The following is an 18,069-nucleotide window of genomic DNA, read 5'->3' on the forward strand; positions in this document are numbered from 1 at the left end:
GAAATATTTCGATGGTCTATATTTTTTTCACAGGGAAATAACCCTAGGATTACTTCGAAAACTAAACCACGCTTTCAAATGTAGATTGACTTGTTCAACTTCTCTCCTCGTGAATATTGCACTGCGAAATTTAAAAAACTTGTTTTGTGTACTTTGATCAACATGATCAAGGTAACTTCAAACCTGACATTCTGCGCTCACACGCTTATGTAATAAACTGAAATGAAAACTGGCTTATTAACAATAAATTATCATTACATGTTGGTAAACCGAGCTCATTTTATTTGGTTCGCACAGAAAACGTAAAAAAGCTTCTGATTTCCACATCTCATACAATGGTCATACAATTCTCGCGTTTCACAATACGACGCGCCGCCAGCGGTTGCTTTTGGCAGTCAAATTTTCGACTCCAGAGTCGACATCGCCGTTCTAGCTTCTATTGAATTTTCACGCGAGTATAATAATAAATATGTTGAAAACAGCTACACGAAGGATTCCCTGTGATCAATAGATAGAAAATGGATCAACTATAGTTGTAAATTGTTGTTTTAGTGTGCATTCGCACGTAACATCATTATAATGACATTTAAACCCACAATGATGCATGTTCCTGTATTGTATTCGTATTACGCGGGCTTTGGATGTCGACTCATTTCCCATGATGCACTGCGTATTTTGGCTTCGACCCAGCGACCGCTGGAGGCGCATCGTATTGTGAAACGCGAGAATTAATCCTGTCCCATCCATAAAATACCTTGGTGTCACACTAGACCAACATCTATCTGGTGAAGTTATGGATGATTCGCTTGTTATGAAAGCTATTGGCAGGCTCAAAATTTTATATAGACACACACAATATTTCAACCAAAAGCTTCGAAAAAATCTCTGCTCTGCATTATTGCAGTGTCATTTAGATTATTGTAGCACCTCCTGGTTTACTGGTTTGTCAAAGGAAAGTCAACGTAAGCTTCAAATCACTCAAAACAAAATGGTTCGTTTTATTTTGAACTTATCCTTAAGAGATCATGTTGGTCAAATCAATTTGGACACTGTCAAACTGCTTGATAGCCAAAACAGGGCTAGACAATTAAGGCTAAATCACATGTTTAATATTTTTCACTCACTGGGCCCGTCTTATCTTAATCAATTCTTTACAAAAATATCTCATGTTCATAATCATACCACTTGCCTCAAGTGCTTCGAATTTCCATGTCCCGAGAGTAGGATCTTATACCAAAAAGTTTTTTTTCTATCAAGCCACACTTGATTGGAACAATTTTTTGCTTGTTTTGTCCTCCGTCCCAGGCACCTTCTTGTCTTTATGTAGGACTACATTGGAAATAGGTTTACACATTTGCAGCTAGACTTTATGGGTTATCCTGGCATTTCGGCATTTTGGTGTCTTTGTTTGTATCCATGTATTTCATGTATGCTAAATTTGTGATGATTTGTGTGATTGATTATATTTAGTATTCTTGTCGATTTTGCCGAATAAATATGAATAAAAATAGCCCGCCAAAGTCATGCAGGTAACTCACCGAGGTCGTGTATTGAATTCGTTTGAATGAGGAATACTACGGGAACTAGCGCCTTTTGTTAGAGGTCACGCATGAGTAACGTGGATAACCTTTATCGAAGAATCCAAATTCACGCATTCCTGCACCTCAATGGCAGCCATTAGCTGGGTCTCCGTCGGCTCCATCTCACCTAAAATGTGAAATGATGGTGTCTTGGAGGGTATTTTAAACTGCATTCTATCACCCGTGCTACACGTAGACAAAAGAATGATGACAGTTTACAACACAAAAGAATCTAACATCGAACTTTAAGCGGCTTTAATCCACCCAATTGGGCAGTCACAACACCAGTTAGGGGCTGTGGGGACCCAAAAATGGCCGACCAAATCCTGACATGACTTGGCTCGTTGGATTCGTCTATAGTGTAATAATCAGGATCATTCGATCATGACAAATACTGTCATTATTTAATTCATTTTATTGATATTACAAGTCAATTTTGATATCGTTTTTCTCTGCAAGACGTCGTAATATGTCACTCTGCCGATTAAGTATAATAGAAAAGTCTGATAACCTGGGTAAAAAGGGAAATAAAAAGACACTGATTAGAATATAATGCAATAAAAAAGAATCAAACATTTCAAATAACGCTTAGATCTGATCCATTATCTTCTAAGACAAAGTTTTTTGCATGGTTGCTCGTGTATCTTTGACTAAATTCTAAGAGCACTGTTTAACGTCAACAGATTTAGTGATATGTGTTACTATAAATCGGATGGCTTTATACTTACGCTTGTTCGTGGCGATTAAAGCCCGACATCAGGTCGTCGAGAGTGGCGCTTGTTTCTTTGTCGTTCCCGAGAAATGAAGAAGATTCTCTGCCGGTGCCAATCAACAGCAGCTTCATCTAGAACAAACAAGTATCTTCTCTCGTCAAAATTAAATTTTAGTTATTCAACATTTGGTGGTTTTTACTCCCCCGCTACATAACGTCAGCAATCATCTATAACGCTATTCAAAATACATTACTGGAGTTCTGTGACACCCACAGCACCTTATTCATCCTACAATCTACGAAAAAAATCCTTGGAACGCTTGGTACACTCTGTCGAAATTCCGTGCAGAATTTCATATGATCATGAAAATGACGTATATTTTGCCTGGGAACAAGCATGACATCTACAACAATGATCCCCTTCCCGTCTCCCCATCAATCAATGTTGGAACACATTGGGAAACCGCTGAAGACATTGGCATTTCTCAACATTGAACGGGGAGGGGTGAGAGTTTTCCGTTATTTACACGCAAGCGTTCCAAGACTTTTTTCGATGATTGTAGCTTACAAACCCTTGCAACCAGAATCATTGGCATAAGCATTTAGCGGAATGATTGATTTTGCTCAAACGTTAAAGCTGCATCAATATGAATCTATTTGCTTTTCATTATGCAATTTTGGTATTGATTTATTCGAGAGCAGTGGCGTAGATTTCTTTTTGACATGGGGGGGGGGGAATGGAGTTGGAAAAATAATTCTTCAAGTATAGTCAATCCAGCACCTTTTGGCGACAGTTTATGGTACAATTGCGATTTTTGTTAATTACAATTTAATTACAATTTTGTTACTATTTTGAAGCTAAACTGACGAAATATGGTGTAAAAGTAAAATAAATACGAGCGAAGCGCGCGAAAAGTTGCACTTTTGGGGCTAAAATGGGCTAAAATGGGCAAATATGGGGTTAATTTTTTTTTTTTGACGAGTTGTCAGGCATAAGCCTTTATTATACATATTACGAAAACCACATAGTATACATATTTAAATAATTAAATCACACATTTTCAGAACACACAGATTATTGCATTACACTATATAAAATATACAAGTATAAGAAATTAAGTTGAACAATTGGATATATTGGATATATTGGGGTTAATTTGGTCAGAAACCCATTATCAGGCGTCAACATTGGGGGATGATTGTATGGATCATCCCCCCTGGCAAAATATTGGGGGGATAAATCCCCCCATCCCCCAGGATCTACGCCTATGTTCGAGAGTGGAAACGAAATTTGTATTAAATTTGTATCTCTCATTTGTTGGCGACGAAACAGCAGACAACAATTCCTTCACATTATTTTTTTAAATTATTTAAAGAGATAGAATTCAAAGCAAGCATATCCTGTTTTACACAATATGATTATACGTACCTTTCTCCATAGTGTAGGATTTTGTCTGTTGGGATAGAAACTATAGCTTGATTGCCACACTTTACGTTGAATAAATGACGGAAAACGCTTTTCTAATCCAAATATCATCTCCACCTGATGAGTAAGAAATACAAACTGAATTCAAGCAAGAAAGCACGCCGCATGCATATACAAAATGCAAATAACTGAATTCAAAACTTTTGAATAGTGCACGCACTATATACTTTATATGAAACAAACAAACAAACACACGTTTCCATATAGGGTACATGAAACAAACATACACAAGACATAATACACCCCACAAAATAAGGCTCCGGTGCTTAATCTCGCCGATTACCTCTGCATCGTCTCGGAGCATTTCGATGGCTCTCCTGCGGCTTGCAGTTTCAAGCCGCAGCACGCCGATGAATTAATATAGTGTGGCCATATCCCTGGTTGCGAATTCGCGAGCAGTTATGGACATCGAGTTCGCAACATCTTGCCATCTTCTTGCTCTGCGGTTTGCCATTCATTACTCAAAACCTTTATATTAATGTTTTATTGTAGTACTTACTTGAGTTTACTCACCGTGAGCAATTTGCGGATCAGTCGATATAATCCGGCAAAGAATCAACGCACTCAAGGACACTAATGTGTAAGGGTATTGGTTGCGAGAAATGTAGGAGTTGGGCCGATCAAGCCGATGAACGGGTGACTGAACATGGCTTTTCATCGGGCAGACCCCGGGGGCAGACACACATTTTGTTAGTGCATATCGCAACAGTATTTTCTTTCTCAGCATAGGCGCATCGGCGTGGGTCTGCGGCTTGGGTTCCGGGCACGCCGCAGAGTTAATCGGCGAGATTAAGCACCCAGGCGAAGTTACGTAATTAATCGGATTAACTACCATAGCAATAGATCAAAACAATTTTGAACATATCGCGCTGCACTACAAGCAGGTTGAACTAATCACCTGTGTATGTGTGCAATCATAGATTGAATACACTATTGTTCTTTTTAAAGATACTAATCTTACCGTGCAAGTGATCAGCATGATATGGTTCAATGCAGAGATACCGCGTATCAGTGCAGCGCGGTATATTCAAAAATTGTTTTGGCCTATTGCTATGGTAGTTAATCCGATTATTACGTAACTTCGCCAGCGTATTTGCGGACTTGACCAAGAAACCCGTCATCGAACCAATAATGCCCACTTGACAGCTTCTTTCATATCGGCAATTGGATTATCTACGACTCGTAGGTACATGACGATATTATTATTATACCAGAGGTTTCAGTACACTGCTCCCCGGGATCTGGATTACAGCCACTTGATAACAATCAACAAACACAAATTGTGAGGATTCCTCCAAAATATTAAGGATCTCACATTAGGGATTTCCTAAGGGATTTCCCTTAGGCAAAAGGGATTTGTTTCCACGATTTGCCTGTAAAGCCAAGGGTACAGAAAATTTCCAAAATGTCCTGACATTACTTATGAAAATATGATCACAGCAATGGCAAATCTCATCAAAAATTTCCGATACTATTTTGCACATTACAGTGCTCATAGTCTTTGCACATTATACTTTGCACATTAGACTGCACATAGAGTGTACAAGTACCTGATTTGAAATGTGAGCTTCAAGCAGTCGACACAATACATAAAACACATCCCACATCATCACTATACACCTATCCCACACCACACTCTTACCCCATCCTCCAAACACCCTCACGTTCCCAACCTCACTACACACATATATACCATGAATACCCATACCAAAGACGACAGAGAAGAGCATACAAGAAGACAAGAAAGTAAAAGAAAGGAAGAGTAAGAAAAAAAATGAACAAGTTGAGGAGGACGAGACTCTTATACTCACTTGGAGAGCGTATCGCGTAATATATGATGTCCGAAGGATAGAGTCAATGTCTCCTACCGAAATACCAATCTGCAATATCGAAAAGACGTATCCGTTGGGTTTCTTTTAAAGAACTCAAGTGGATTTATAAAAAAATGCTAATAAAGTACAGCGAATTTTATCAATTGCAAATGCATTTTCCAACGTGTATACCACACAACATTGACAACTATGAGTATCTTCTACAATGAAAGCTCCTCTCAACACAAGTTTAGATGTACCACAAATTTTCGGGTAATATTCTTTCATCGGGAGATTAGCAACCCATGTAAGGTATCCGTGACTTTTGGCCCCGTACACCATCATGACCATGTACACTCTTTTTCACATCTCTCTTTGCTTCAGTGCCATTAACGATCATTGCAGCTCGATAATCAAATCTTAAACTAGTGTACTTAAAGTCTAGCTATGTTATTTACAATGGGAACTTCTACCAGTAAGTACACGTCACAACCGCGAGTTGTTCCCCGCACCGTGTCATCGCCACGATATCTTCATGGCAGAAAACCTAGCACATTCACGTGTATCGATCTCAGGTATTGATTTTAGTATCTCTGCTGTACCATGTAATTATTAGCCAGGCGATGTCGGTGTGCCCCGTTTCCCCGACTGATTGCTATCTTTACATGGAACAGGAGGCTATAAAAGTAGCAACCGCCCCAGTGGCGTAGCGTGGATATTGATAAAACACTTCGAAAAGTTACATACCGTTAGATTAATCAACACCATCGGCATCAAAAACAGAAAACACACAAATATAATATAAGCGATTTCCGTGTACGGCTCCAAACTCTCTCCTGAGTCAAATAAATCGGATTTATTAATTTCACCCAAAGTCATCGTAAACGTTGTAAGAATCGATGTCCATTCGTCTCTGAATGATAACTGGTAAAATAATATCAAAAGATAATCTTCTATGAAGACAATTAATATAGATTTTCAAGTTATAGTCGAGGAAAGACACCATAGAAGACTATAGTGTACGGTATTTAAGGGCATTTCGTGATCCACAGCCTCATCCCCCACTTTTCTCAAAAAAAAGTTGAGATTTTTATATCACTGGAAACCTCTGGCTACATAATGTTTATGTTCAAATTATTTCTTTCAGATTAATTCGTGTTGCAAAGATATCGTGAAATTTGAATTTCGTTCAGGTGCACCAGAACAAAATTACAACGTATTGTCTATGGAGCAGTGTAATACACATAATCATGCATAACTCGCAGACGCAAAATCGGAATCAACTGAAATTTTGGGAATAGGCTTTTTTCGTGGATATGTACTGAAAAATGTCATAAAAAGAGGATACTAGGATCACGAAATACTCCTTTAAATGTGAAGTTGCATACGTATGGTATTTTGTTGCTTCAAGTATTAATAGAGGAGGGTATGTAGATTCAGAATCTACTGAGTATCAAGAAGGCATCTTTGAGTTACTGAGGTCGAAGGTCAAAAGGGGGATTAAATTTGAAAAAGAAATGATCAAGTTGTCAAAGATCACAAGCTGTTGGTCTCGTCCTCAGGAATAAAAAAAAGTCAATGATCATGTGTTAATTAATGAGGTATATGTCAAAGGGTACAACGGTAATTTTATATAGTTCAAATTTTTAATCGTCTTTAATGATCATTATGAATACCAAAAAATGTATAATTTGCAATTCTCGCTATTCGCAATAAGGGCGCCGCCAGCGTTGATGTAATCGTGATGTATCATGGGAAAAGGTCGACATCAAGTCCGCGCAATACGAATATTACCATGCTATTACATAGGAACACGTGACAATATTTTTTAGTTTGTCAAAATAAAGGTGTTACACGCGAATCGATACTCAATAATACTTAATAATGTGATTTGAAATGTGCACAATTAATTTTTTCTCTATCGATTTGCGTGTAATACCGTTATATTGACAAACTAAAAAATATTGTCACGTGTTCCTATGTAATAGCATGGTAATATTCGTATTGCGCGGACTTGATGTCGACCTTCCCATGATACATCACGATACATCACGATTACATCGCAAACCGCTGGCGGCGCCCTTATTGCGAATAGCGAGAATTATGAGAGATAACCTTGACAGTTCAGAGGTCATAACATTCAACCTAGGCTCCGTATAGCAAGACTGATTTGCTTTCAGTTGTCAAGACGGATAATTTGAGACTATTTTAATTTCCCTGAAACTATATGAGTATTTACTAGTTTGAAATTTCTATTTTAAAGACAATTTTTTCATTACAAGGCTAACTTATTTTTGTTTCAGGAGGTTAAAACTTGAAGTATGGTTATTGCACATAACGGGTTTTTTTGCGTCGAGAACACCGTAATTGCACTGTAAAACTGTAAATTAATAGGTGTAGACTTGCAATGAAATCTTTTTAAATACTCACACTAGTATCATAAAAGCATATGAAGAAGGATATCGCGAAACCAACAATGAAAAACAAATACACCACCATCGCCTGTAATAAAACAAACCATTAATCTTCATTTTACTTGTTTTCACATTACTGAAGACGATAGAAATATCAAGTCGCTGTTAATTAAGTTACATTGCTGAGTGAATTTCGAAACGCTCACTTACAATAATTTATACTTTAAGACACAATCGTGATTGACATGTTTAGTCAATTTGGAGTCAATTATTTCTTTCCCTTTAACATGTTTAGCCTAATTTGTTTTATCCGAATTTAGTAACCTGTGCTGTAAACGTAGTTATCCATTAAAAAGCTAATAAATCCGCTATCCTATTGTGTGTTGGTATGTCACAATGATGCAAATGAGATACCTGAGTAAATTGATCACGCAATACTCGCAACGTACAATAATGAATAAATAATTGATCACGCAATACTTGTAACGTATACGCAAGAACCAGACGGACTCAAAGTTATTATCTACTGCTGAGGTTTACCAAACCGTAACCATAGTAATTACACTTATTTTGTAAGTCTATTGCCCTCTATATTATATGGTCTATGTCTATACCCTTTCCAAAACTTTATAACCAAGTGGCATCTTTTCTAACTGACCTTCAGCAAGGACTTCAGTGTTGTGAAAAACATCGTCACATACAAGCCAAAGAAGTCATATCTGTAAAAATAGTGCACATTTGATATGTCAGTAATGGTTTGAATCATTTACAAAAAATGCGGAACATTTTTATTTCAAACTAATACTCCCGGGTCGTCGCACTTCGTGTAGCCCCGGGTACTCATGCTTCGTTCTAAAACAGTTTAGAAGTGTGTAGAAACTGTACAAAAAACTTTTCAAGATGTCAAAAAAACCAACTTTTTCTGGAATTTCCAAAATTAGGGTCGGTATTCATTTCTACAGTAAAACAAAATTTTTTTTTTCTTCAGATTTTCCCGATTTAATAGGGTCGGTCGGTGGAGGACAAGTAAACACTCTTTTTTTGACCTATAATTTAGAACGGGATGAGAACAATATGTGACTTTACATCGATTACCTGCAGTATCGTGTGATTTACCTTTGCATAATGATAGTCACAAAGCTGACGTTACAATATCCCCCTTTATAATCCAATGATAAATATATTCTTTATTGTACTTCCATAAATAAACTTTGGTGAAATGTGACAAATTTTTGGAGGTGGGTGTAACGTAATCATGTATATGTGACTTACTTTTGCAGAACAAAAATGAAATTCATCCAAGCCACAAATGAACCCAATGCTCCAAAACACCAATTAATATCACACGGAGGAAAATATGGCGGCCATATGAACGCTATGATAGACACATAGAGAATCCAGTGCATCCAATTCTCAAAATTTCTAAAATACCTGAATTTCTACAAGTAAAACATAGTAAATATACATTATTCTATCTCTTATTGCTTAACGGTTTGCATTCTGGCTATCGGCTTCAACATAAAATGTTCAAGTTTTGAGATATTTTCTCCAAAATGCATTTTTTATGTTGATTCCAAATATGGTCGTTACATTGTACCGGGTATTTGCGATAAACTTACCAACATGATCAAAGAATTGTAATTGTAACAAAATTCTTTCGGAAAAAATACATACGTCTTTTTATTCTCATTCAGACTAAGAAAACGTTGCTTTATAAAATAAAAGGTATCTTCCAAATCCCATCCTTCCCCCCCCCCACCCCCTCACAAAAGAGGGGAAAAAACCCTTTGGACGCACAGAAAACCGTGATATTAAATAAAAAGCGAAACAATTCAGAGAAGATTTTCGAAACGCTTCTACACTCTAAATTTTACAACGGTTAATGTAGCTGTGAACAAATAGTTGAACCGTTTGTTGCATTCTCTTGATGTTGCGTACTTTGAATAAACATGTGTACATGCAGTGCTTAAATATGATATAATTACCATTAAATGGCCACATGTGTGAAAATTAGTCTTTTGGTAAAGGGCTCGTGATTGTTACAAGACAATTTATACAAATGACAAAGTGCACTAACACATAGTTGTCCCGAAAGTATATGCGTTTGTATTTTCGGGACAATTATATGTTAGTGCAGTATAAATAGCCAAGAAATTACTTTTACCAATTACGATTACACCTATCATGCCTATGGCTGCTTAATTAAATTTATATTGTAATATAGGCAATATATGTTCATAGGTTTATTCAAAGTATGTGCAACAATCGGTTCAACCATTTGTCACAACTACATTATCCGTTGCAAAATTTAGAGTGTATGTAGATTGAGTCACTTTTTCGTGAAATCAGTATAGACCTCGTCATCATATCGGACATTGTGTGGGTGTATGTGTGTGTGTGTGTGGGGGGGTGGGGTGGGGGGTTACGGGGGGGGGGGTTAGACAATAAACTCAACATTGTACAGTAATTTCAACGTGAGGTATTGTTTCTACCCAACATTTTCTATTAGAATACTGATGGTGGAAGGGTATTATGAATATGCTATATATTTGCCGGCAGACATGATTAAACTTTCCTGTCTGGATAAGCTACCAATGCATTAACGTATCACGCATAGCACATACTACACTTTTCAGTAACCCATAAATGAATCAGAAATGAAATATTGTTGATATTGTTATAATATTGCATATTTTTGCTTGAAAAATCCAGAAATTTTACTCACGACTGGAGCTGATGGCTTAATCACATTCAGCACATTCAGTAATTGACGGCATGCGCTCAAGCTTAAGTCGTGAATAAAATATCTGCATTTGTCAAACAAAAATATATAATATATGAGTCTTTTGGGGGAAAATTGAAATTTATCGACGACCTAATACACGCATTGTATTCGCTGGAATGAAATAGCAATTTTCTTAGTTTTACCTCATTTGTTTGGCTCTAAAGTAAAAGGGGACATTGTGATCAGTGAAAACTAAGATTTAAATAGTAATATATTCTTTATACAAATCACATAATTATTATGGCTTTAAGTATTAAACATACCTTCCAATACAATTCAGCAATATCTTCAAGCACTTTTAATAAGACGAAGAAGATAAGATAAAATTGCAACCCTGCAAGCCGTAGATCTACGATGCGCTGCCAGTCATCAACAGGTATAGACTCAGGTGTAGACTATATGAAAAAAATCCAACATGATGCAAGATGACGGGATTGAACTAAATACGCATGAAAACAATTCGCATTGTGAGTGCAAGACAGTCGTATATAGAATAGCTGCCTTTTTCATTGTTAGCAAAATATTGTTAACACTGTTAACAAGGTGTTAAGTCTGAGAGTTGTGGGTCTTCAGATGTTTCAAGGAGCAAGTTTTATCATTACTATTATGTTTTCAGAATCTTTGGACTGTGTTGGATGGGTTCAAACCATCCAATTTTATAACAATGGTGAACAATCTCAAAACCCAATGCTTCATGAAATAAACACTTGTCACGTTTTTGAAATCCTCTGTAAATGCAATTTTAAAGTCTAACATGAGGCAGCCGTTACTTCTATGACTTTCGTTCACCCATTCAAATGAAAAATATATATTGGCTCTCAGTGGCGGCGCCAGGAATGTTTTCCGGGTGGGGGGGGCATGGGGGCGAAGTGTAATTTTGGGTTTTTACTGGGGGAAACATGGGGGCAAGAGTTCTGATTGGGAGGCATTTCCCCATGCCCCCCCCGTGGCGCCGGGACTGCTTTCCCTCCATAGCTTATTTTATAGATGATCCGACAGGTATATCGTAAATATGAAGTTCAAAGGACTAGTCCAGAAAATATGTTTTGGTGGAATAAAACATTATGCTATAAATCTCTACCAATCACCACTGGAATCCAACTGGAGTCCCCAATATCCCCCAAAGACACACACACACAAAGATTTGTTTTTCTCATTTTGAAGAAATTTTACAGACATAAAAATGATGTAGAAATGAAACAAATTCTAAGAGCAAAATTAAAGCCATATTATAAATTTTGCTGAGGAAAACGCCCTCAAAAAAAATTTTAAATTTGGTTTTTACACTATTGTAATGTAATTAAGATACTCTGCAAAAATCAAGACTTTAGGTGCTGTAGTTTTGTCAAAATACGAGATTTTGAATAAAACGATGAAACCGGCGTTTTATTATTACGATGGAAATATTAGTCGAACACGTATGCACAGTACGTACACGGCGTGCGGGATACACACACACACCTCGATGATTGTACCGTATTACAACCGCGGGACATGCATGGGTGCTCTATGCTTTACCTCACTTGTTCGGCTAACATTTTATGGAAAATAAATACTAATCTATTTTTTACAGAAATGTTATGGCTTTAAATACAAAATAAGAGAGAAGTCAATAAGTATGTAAAACAAAAAATGTATTTTCTTACTTTTGACGTTATGATGATTCTAATATAGCGGAAATCCAATAATTGTGTTTGTCAAAGGACATGGTGAAATAAAATTAAATAAAAACCAGCATCTATGTTAAAACATTCCCACAATAATCATGATAATAACTAATGTTACCTCTTCGTTGCCTATGATGTATGTTTCGTTAGGAGGCGCTACAGGACATCCTCTTTCAAAATCTTTTGGAACTGAGATGGATAGTTTATGACTAAGGTTTACATAGATCATTAAATTCATCAAGAAACTTGCGTAGAAGAACATGTCGAATGTGTTAAACCAGCCAGCGAATTTGGTCCTGAGTATAAAACCAGAAGAATGAAAGAGGAGGAGAAGCTTATAATCTATGATAAACATTATTAACAACATTGACATAGGAAGGAGGGGGACTGGGGTGACACATAACTCTCCTCCCACCTCCATTTTTTAACACTGGAATAAAGAAATAATTGCCATGTGGTTTGTAGGGTGCATCTTCCATTTTAGCGCAAAAACACCGTATTTGGGGCAAAAATATGATAAAATTGCACAATTTTGCGCTCTTCTTGCGTCAAATACCAAATGTTACCTTCGTTTTGGTCAAAATAGTCTGTATTTGAAAACAATTTTCGCGCGCAAATGTCACAAGGAAACCGGCACAAAATACGCTAAAAATATATGCCTAAATTTTAATGCTTCCGCCGCCACTGAATGTTGTAAGTATAATTAATACAATATGTGTGTATTAAGTCACATCTGTCTGAACAGTTTATTATACAGTTGACAAAATATGACAATACACTCAACTTGCTTTCAAATCTCATCAAAAGTTTAGAACGTACTTTTAACCAAAATGTCCTTAGTTACTTAGATTACTCACCATTTCTTTACTAAGACGCTTTGTGATAACTCATGACCCAGGAGTTTTTCACGACCCCACTCAACCATTGTCTGAAATGTAGAATTTCAACTTGTCACTGGCAAAAAAATTCTTGTTCTCCCCCTTAACACATGCCTACCCCCTTGCCAAAATACACACCCCCCCTCATTTTACCCCAGCGCTTATAAACATTGCACAGCCCCATCAGCTGGCTTCCTACTTGCATTCTACTTTGAATAATGACGATAGACGTTAATCTTGTACATGATGCACTTATGGTCCATGGCAAGCCCGATTCGACCTTTGTGGCATTAAACCCAGTTAACAGGAAATTAATCCAGTAAATCGATTCAGTAAAGCAAATAAGCTCATGCATTCGCTCACTAACGGCAACCAGCTTCGGTCGATTACCCCAGCTGCAGCGTGTGTAAACTCTAATTTGCATAGAGGCTGTACGTGAAATTATTGATTGGCTCCAAACAAAGGATTTGAACCGGTGCACGTAATCATGGCGCAGTGCAGTCCATTCAATCAAATGTTGTCATCAACCTATTTGATCGCAGTGCATTGCTATGTGTGTGAGACGAACTGTCGCGGTTGATTGCAATCAAACAAACGATGTCTTATGTATTACTTTGTTCCGTGATGAAAATCGTGATGTTTTATTTAATCACTCTCGAAAAATGTATTTTTTTTGTAGGCCTATTACTTTGTTTTGTTATTGAAATCGTTATGTTTTTTTTCATCACGCTTTAAAACAAACGATTTCTCATGTAGTACTTTGTTTCGTGATGACAATTTTGATGTTTTATTTCATCACTCACGAAAATTGATTTCTTATGTATTACTTTGTTTCGTGATGAAAACCGTGATGTTTTATTTCATCATCACGCTCTAAAACAAACGATTTCTTATGCATTATATTTGTTTTGTGATGAAAATCGTGATGTTTTATTTCATCACGCTCTAAACAATAATTATAGTTACATGCATTTCAAGAAAAAATCTTATTAAAACGGTAGGCCCTATGTTGTTTAGAAAAAATGTAGAAAGTGATGATGATGATGATGTCGATGATGATGATGATGATGATGATGATGATGATGATGATGATGTCTCCAAAAGTGTCCCGGTTTGTTTTTCTTGCCCTAAATCGTGCGTATCTATTAATAAGGCACTTCAATAATCAATAATCAGTCCCGTGACGGCCTCCACTAACTAGCTACTAACTTGGGTTTATGGGCGCTGATATTTCATGTTCACTGTCACTTATTTATCAGAAAAGTGCGACCCTTTGTCAATCACCTACAGTACCCAATTTCGGCATACTATATAAGAAACTCATCATAATGATTGCCAGAGAATAGTTTAAATGTAGCTTGTACCGTTTTGTTGTGGCATCCTTCAGAAGTGAGCGGTCCGATACCAATATTTTCGGTCAAATCTCCATTCAATTAACACGGGGAGTTGGCTAGCTATGCCTTGCCCTCACTCATATTTTTACAAAAGTGCGACTATTTCTGAACATCTAACCTAGCTGTAATTTTAGGTCATGTTAGAGAAATATATTTGCTAGAAGTTTGGAGAATAAGTTAAATATTGGCTGGTTATTTTTCACACAGTGATGTTAACTAGGCAAGTGCCCATTCTTCCAACATACATCATTTGTAGAGGTCACGCGTCAATGGTGAGAGCTAAACGGTGCAAAGTCAGAGGAACCCCACTAGCTCCCACTCTAAATAAAATAAATACAAAATTGTCTTGGTAAAATCGAACCGGAATGGATAAATATAAAAGAGTTGATCTGTATGACCCTGAATTGCAATCTCACCTCTAAAGCAATCTTTCTTCCACCTTTCATCGATGATGGGTCATCGGGCCCAGGGTCGACATACTTGAAGTCATACGTTATCTAATGTATTGCATGAAAATGAAATGGATGGACAAAACAAAGACACCGCGTTAGGCGAGGTTCTCACTTAGATACGAACGCAACTGCATCAGACACAATCAAATTTACACCACAATATAACTTCAGTCGGACGTTTCAAGTTATGAGTTTTAGGATTGGTTTTGGTCATGCGGTTTACTATTATCCTACCTAAGCTCTTGACTGACGTTATTACCGATACCTTTGTCTGTACATTTTGTTAGAAACTGAAAAGCAGTTTCGGTTTGTTATATAATCGTGTGACTACAGAATCTCTTAGTTTGAAGTTACCTGATCCAAGTATACAAAAGAAGTGTTTAAATTTCAAAAGTCAACCTACATTTGAAAGCGTGGTTTAGATGGTCAAATAATCCTAGGATTATTTCCATGTGAAATCGAAATATTTCCTCCCGAGATTAAAAAAGACGTGATTGGGGCTCGAGCAAACTGGCATATGAAAATATTGAGAGAAAAAATCAGGACTCAGCGGGGATTGAACCCCGGTCGCTGGATTACCGGTCCAGAGCTTTACCACTGTACAACCTGAGTTCACAGACGCGTCGGTACTCGGGCAATCTCAACTTAAGTCCCCATGATAACTCTCTCATTGTGTCTCAGCGGCCAATTATATATTAAATAATGAAGAAGGAGGCGGCCTATATGCTTCACCCTGGCAGGGCGTAAGACAATGCGAAACACAAATTAATATATGCGAGGATCGGAAATAAACGATGCAAGCCCGAGAAATTATAATTTAAAATGACGTGATTGGGGCTCGAGCAAACTGGCATATGAAAATATTGAGAGAGAAAAAATCAGGACTCAGCGGGGATTGAACCCCGGTCGCTGGATTACCGGTCCAGAGCTTTAACACTGTACAACCTGAGTTCACAGTCGGTACTCGGGCAATCTCAACTTAAGTCCCCATGATAACTCTCTCACTGTGTCTCAGCGGCCAATTATATATTAAATAATGAAGGAGGCGGCCTATATGCTTCACCCTGGCAGGGTGTAAGACAATGCGAAACACAAATTAATATATGCGAGGATCGGAAATAAACGATGCAAGCCGAGAAATTATAATTTAAATGACGTGATTGGGGCTCGAGCAAACTGGCATATGAAAAAAAAAAAAGAATAGACACGTATACACACCTTTTCATGTGCATATCGCATGTGAGAGGATCGTTTGAATCTCTATGACTTCCAACATAGGCTAGTAGACATTCATTCAAGTTATTTATTGCACGAACAAAATATGAGAAAGTGGGAGAGAGCGGGAGAGAAAGTGTGCGTGTGGGATATTGTTAGGGGGAGAGAGAGAAAGAGAAACAGAGGGGAGAGAGTGGATTAGAAGAGGGAAAAGAAGGCCAACAGGGGGGAGCTCGAGAGTGGAGTGGAGTAGTGTGTAGGGAAGAGGAAAGTGTAGGTGTGAAACGAGAGGAGAAGGAGACACTGGATAGAGGAGGAGAGGGAATATGGGTAAAGGAGGTACTATAGGTGAGGGGAGAGCCTAGGTGAGACGTATGGATTATGCTTATTATTAAATTAAACTAATTTATCATCAAATCATCTCCATTATCATCGCTTATATCTTATTTTATTTTTATGGTACTAGGCACTAGTGTGTGTCAGTCAAGAGCATATGCCGGATAATAGGAAACCGCGTGACCAAAATCAATACCAATCCTAAAACTCAACGACCGAATGTCGAAACACCTCGATCATACAGCGAGGTCAATTTGGCAAGTCATAACTACAAAAACATGCATTATATATTTCCGGCAACACCGTAACGCATGTATCCCCGACCGTTTAGTTCAAAATTAAGTTTAAAAAAATATCCTATTGCTATGGTAGTTAATCCTGTTACATCATCATCACTTCTACGGTGAGCCAATATCAATCTGTGTAGTAGGATATCGATCATAATTGATGTAAGGTAAATTCAATGCTTATAGTGAGGAATTTCAGGACAATTTCTTATCACACAAAATATGTTCGCCAAATTACTATATAGCTTTAAATCATTAATTTGGATAATAACAAGTCCTTACCTTCAGATCTGGATGATGTTGATCCTCATATGACCTTGTAACACATTGATCCAACACTTTCATTGCAGCTTCTGGACAATACTGGATCAGGCGTTGCATTGGAGATTGGTCATTATCGTCACGATTATTCATTGCGATCTCCCAACTAGATAAATAATACAAAATGGAAACAAGATCTGAAAGGAAGGTGTATAAATTCAAAATACCTTTTCCCTTTTCTCTCCCTTTGTTCACGATTTTATGTATTAATTTTTAAAAACAGCTAAGAGTGGGGGAAAATACTGTTTGTGCATGTGCATCATCTTAATCGTCGGCCATCTTTATCGCAGGTAAGTAAAAGAGGTAGAATCACATATTGGTAGAGAGTTCTTCGTGCATTTAAGGACCACCCGTTTGGAATAATCTCACGTGCACACTCCTTCTGTGCCTTTAATTTAATTTAATTTAAGCCCATAGCATTAAGTTCAATGAGTACGAAGTTGCCACTGGTCATCCTGAAGACTCTCCATTTAGCCAGCTTCCTTTTTACTCACTACAGCGGCACATTTTTGATACGTACCATACTAACTCCAAGGTCACAGCTACTCTTCCCGTTTAGCTAACGAAAACTATCTAACCTTAAAAGCAGCTTGATATTTAGCAAGCGTTGGGACGTTTATCATAGAATATCAATTGATATTAGTTCAAACAATTAGAATTACTTACTATCGACTACCTAGAATAGCTAGTGCCACAGACTCTTGCTTAAATTCAATGGCTATATCTAATGG

General features: G+C 37.4%; 1 protein-coding gene and 1 long non-coding RNA gene across 2 annotated transcripts; both read right to left on the reverse strand.

The window, feature by feature from the left end:
• Positions 1-1,735: 1,735 nt before the first annotated feature.
• Positions 1,736-6,471, reverse strand: LOC140165563 (transient receptor potential cation channel subfamily A member 1-like). Its single transcript, XM_072188852.1, has 5 exons — positions 6,337-6,471; positions 5,590-5,658; positions 3,722-3,835; positions 2,309-2,424; positions 1,736-2,091 (listed from the first exon to the last, which is right to left on the reverse strand). Exons 1-5 carry the CDS (start codon positions 6,466-6,468, stop codon positions 2,004-2,006), a joined length of 519 nt encoding a protein of 172 aa, XP_072044953.1. The 5' UTR covers positions 6,469-6,471; the 3' UTR covers positions 1,736-2,003.
• Positions 6,472-13,311: 6,840 nt separating this feature from the next.
• LOC140165571 (uncharacterized) lies at positions 13,312-17,423 on the reverse strand. Its single transcript, XR_011860739.1, has 3 exons — positions 17,300-17,423; positions 15,144-15,224; positions 13,312-13,383 (listed from the first exon to the last, which is right to left on the reverse strand). It is a non-coding gene; the product is annotated as an uncharacterized lncRNA (long non-coding RNA).
• Positions 17,424-18,069: the final 646 nt, after the last annotated feature.

This window comes from Amphiura filiformis, chromosome 1, assembly GCF_039555335.1.
Source record: "Amphiura filiformis chromosome 1, Afil_fr2py, whole genome shotgun sequence".
NCBI classification, from domain to species: domain Eukaryota; kingdom Metazoa; phylum Echinodermata; class Ophiuroidea; order Amphilepidida; family Amphiuridae; genus Amphiura; species Amphiura filiformis.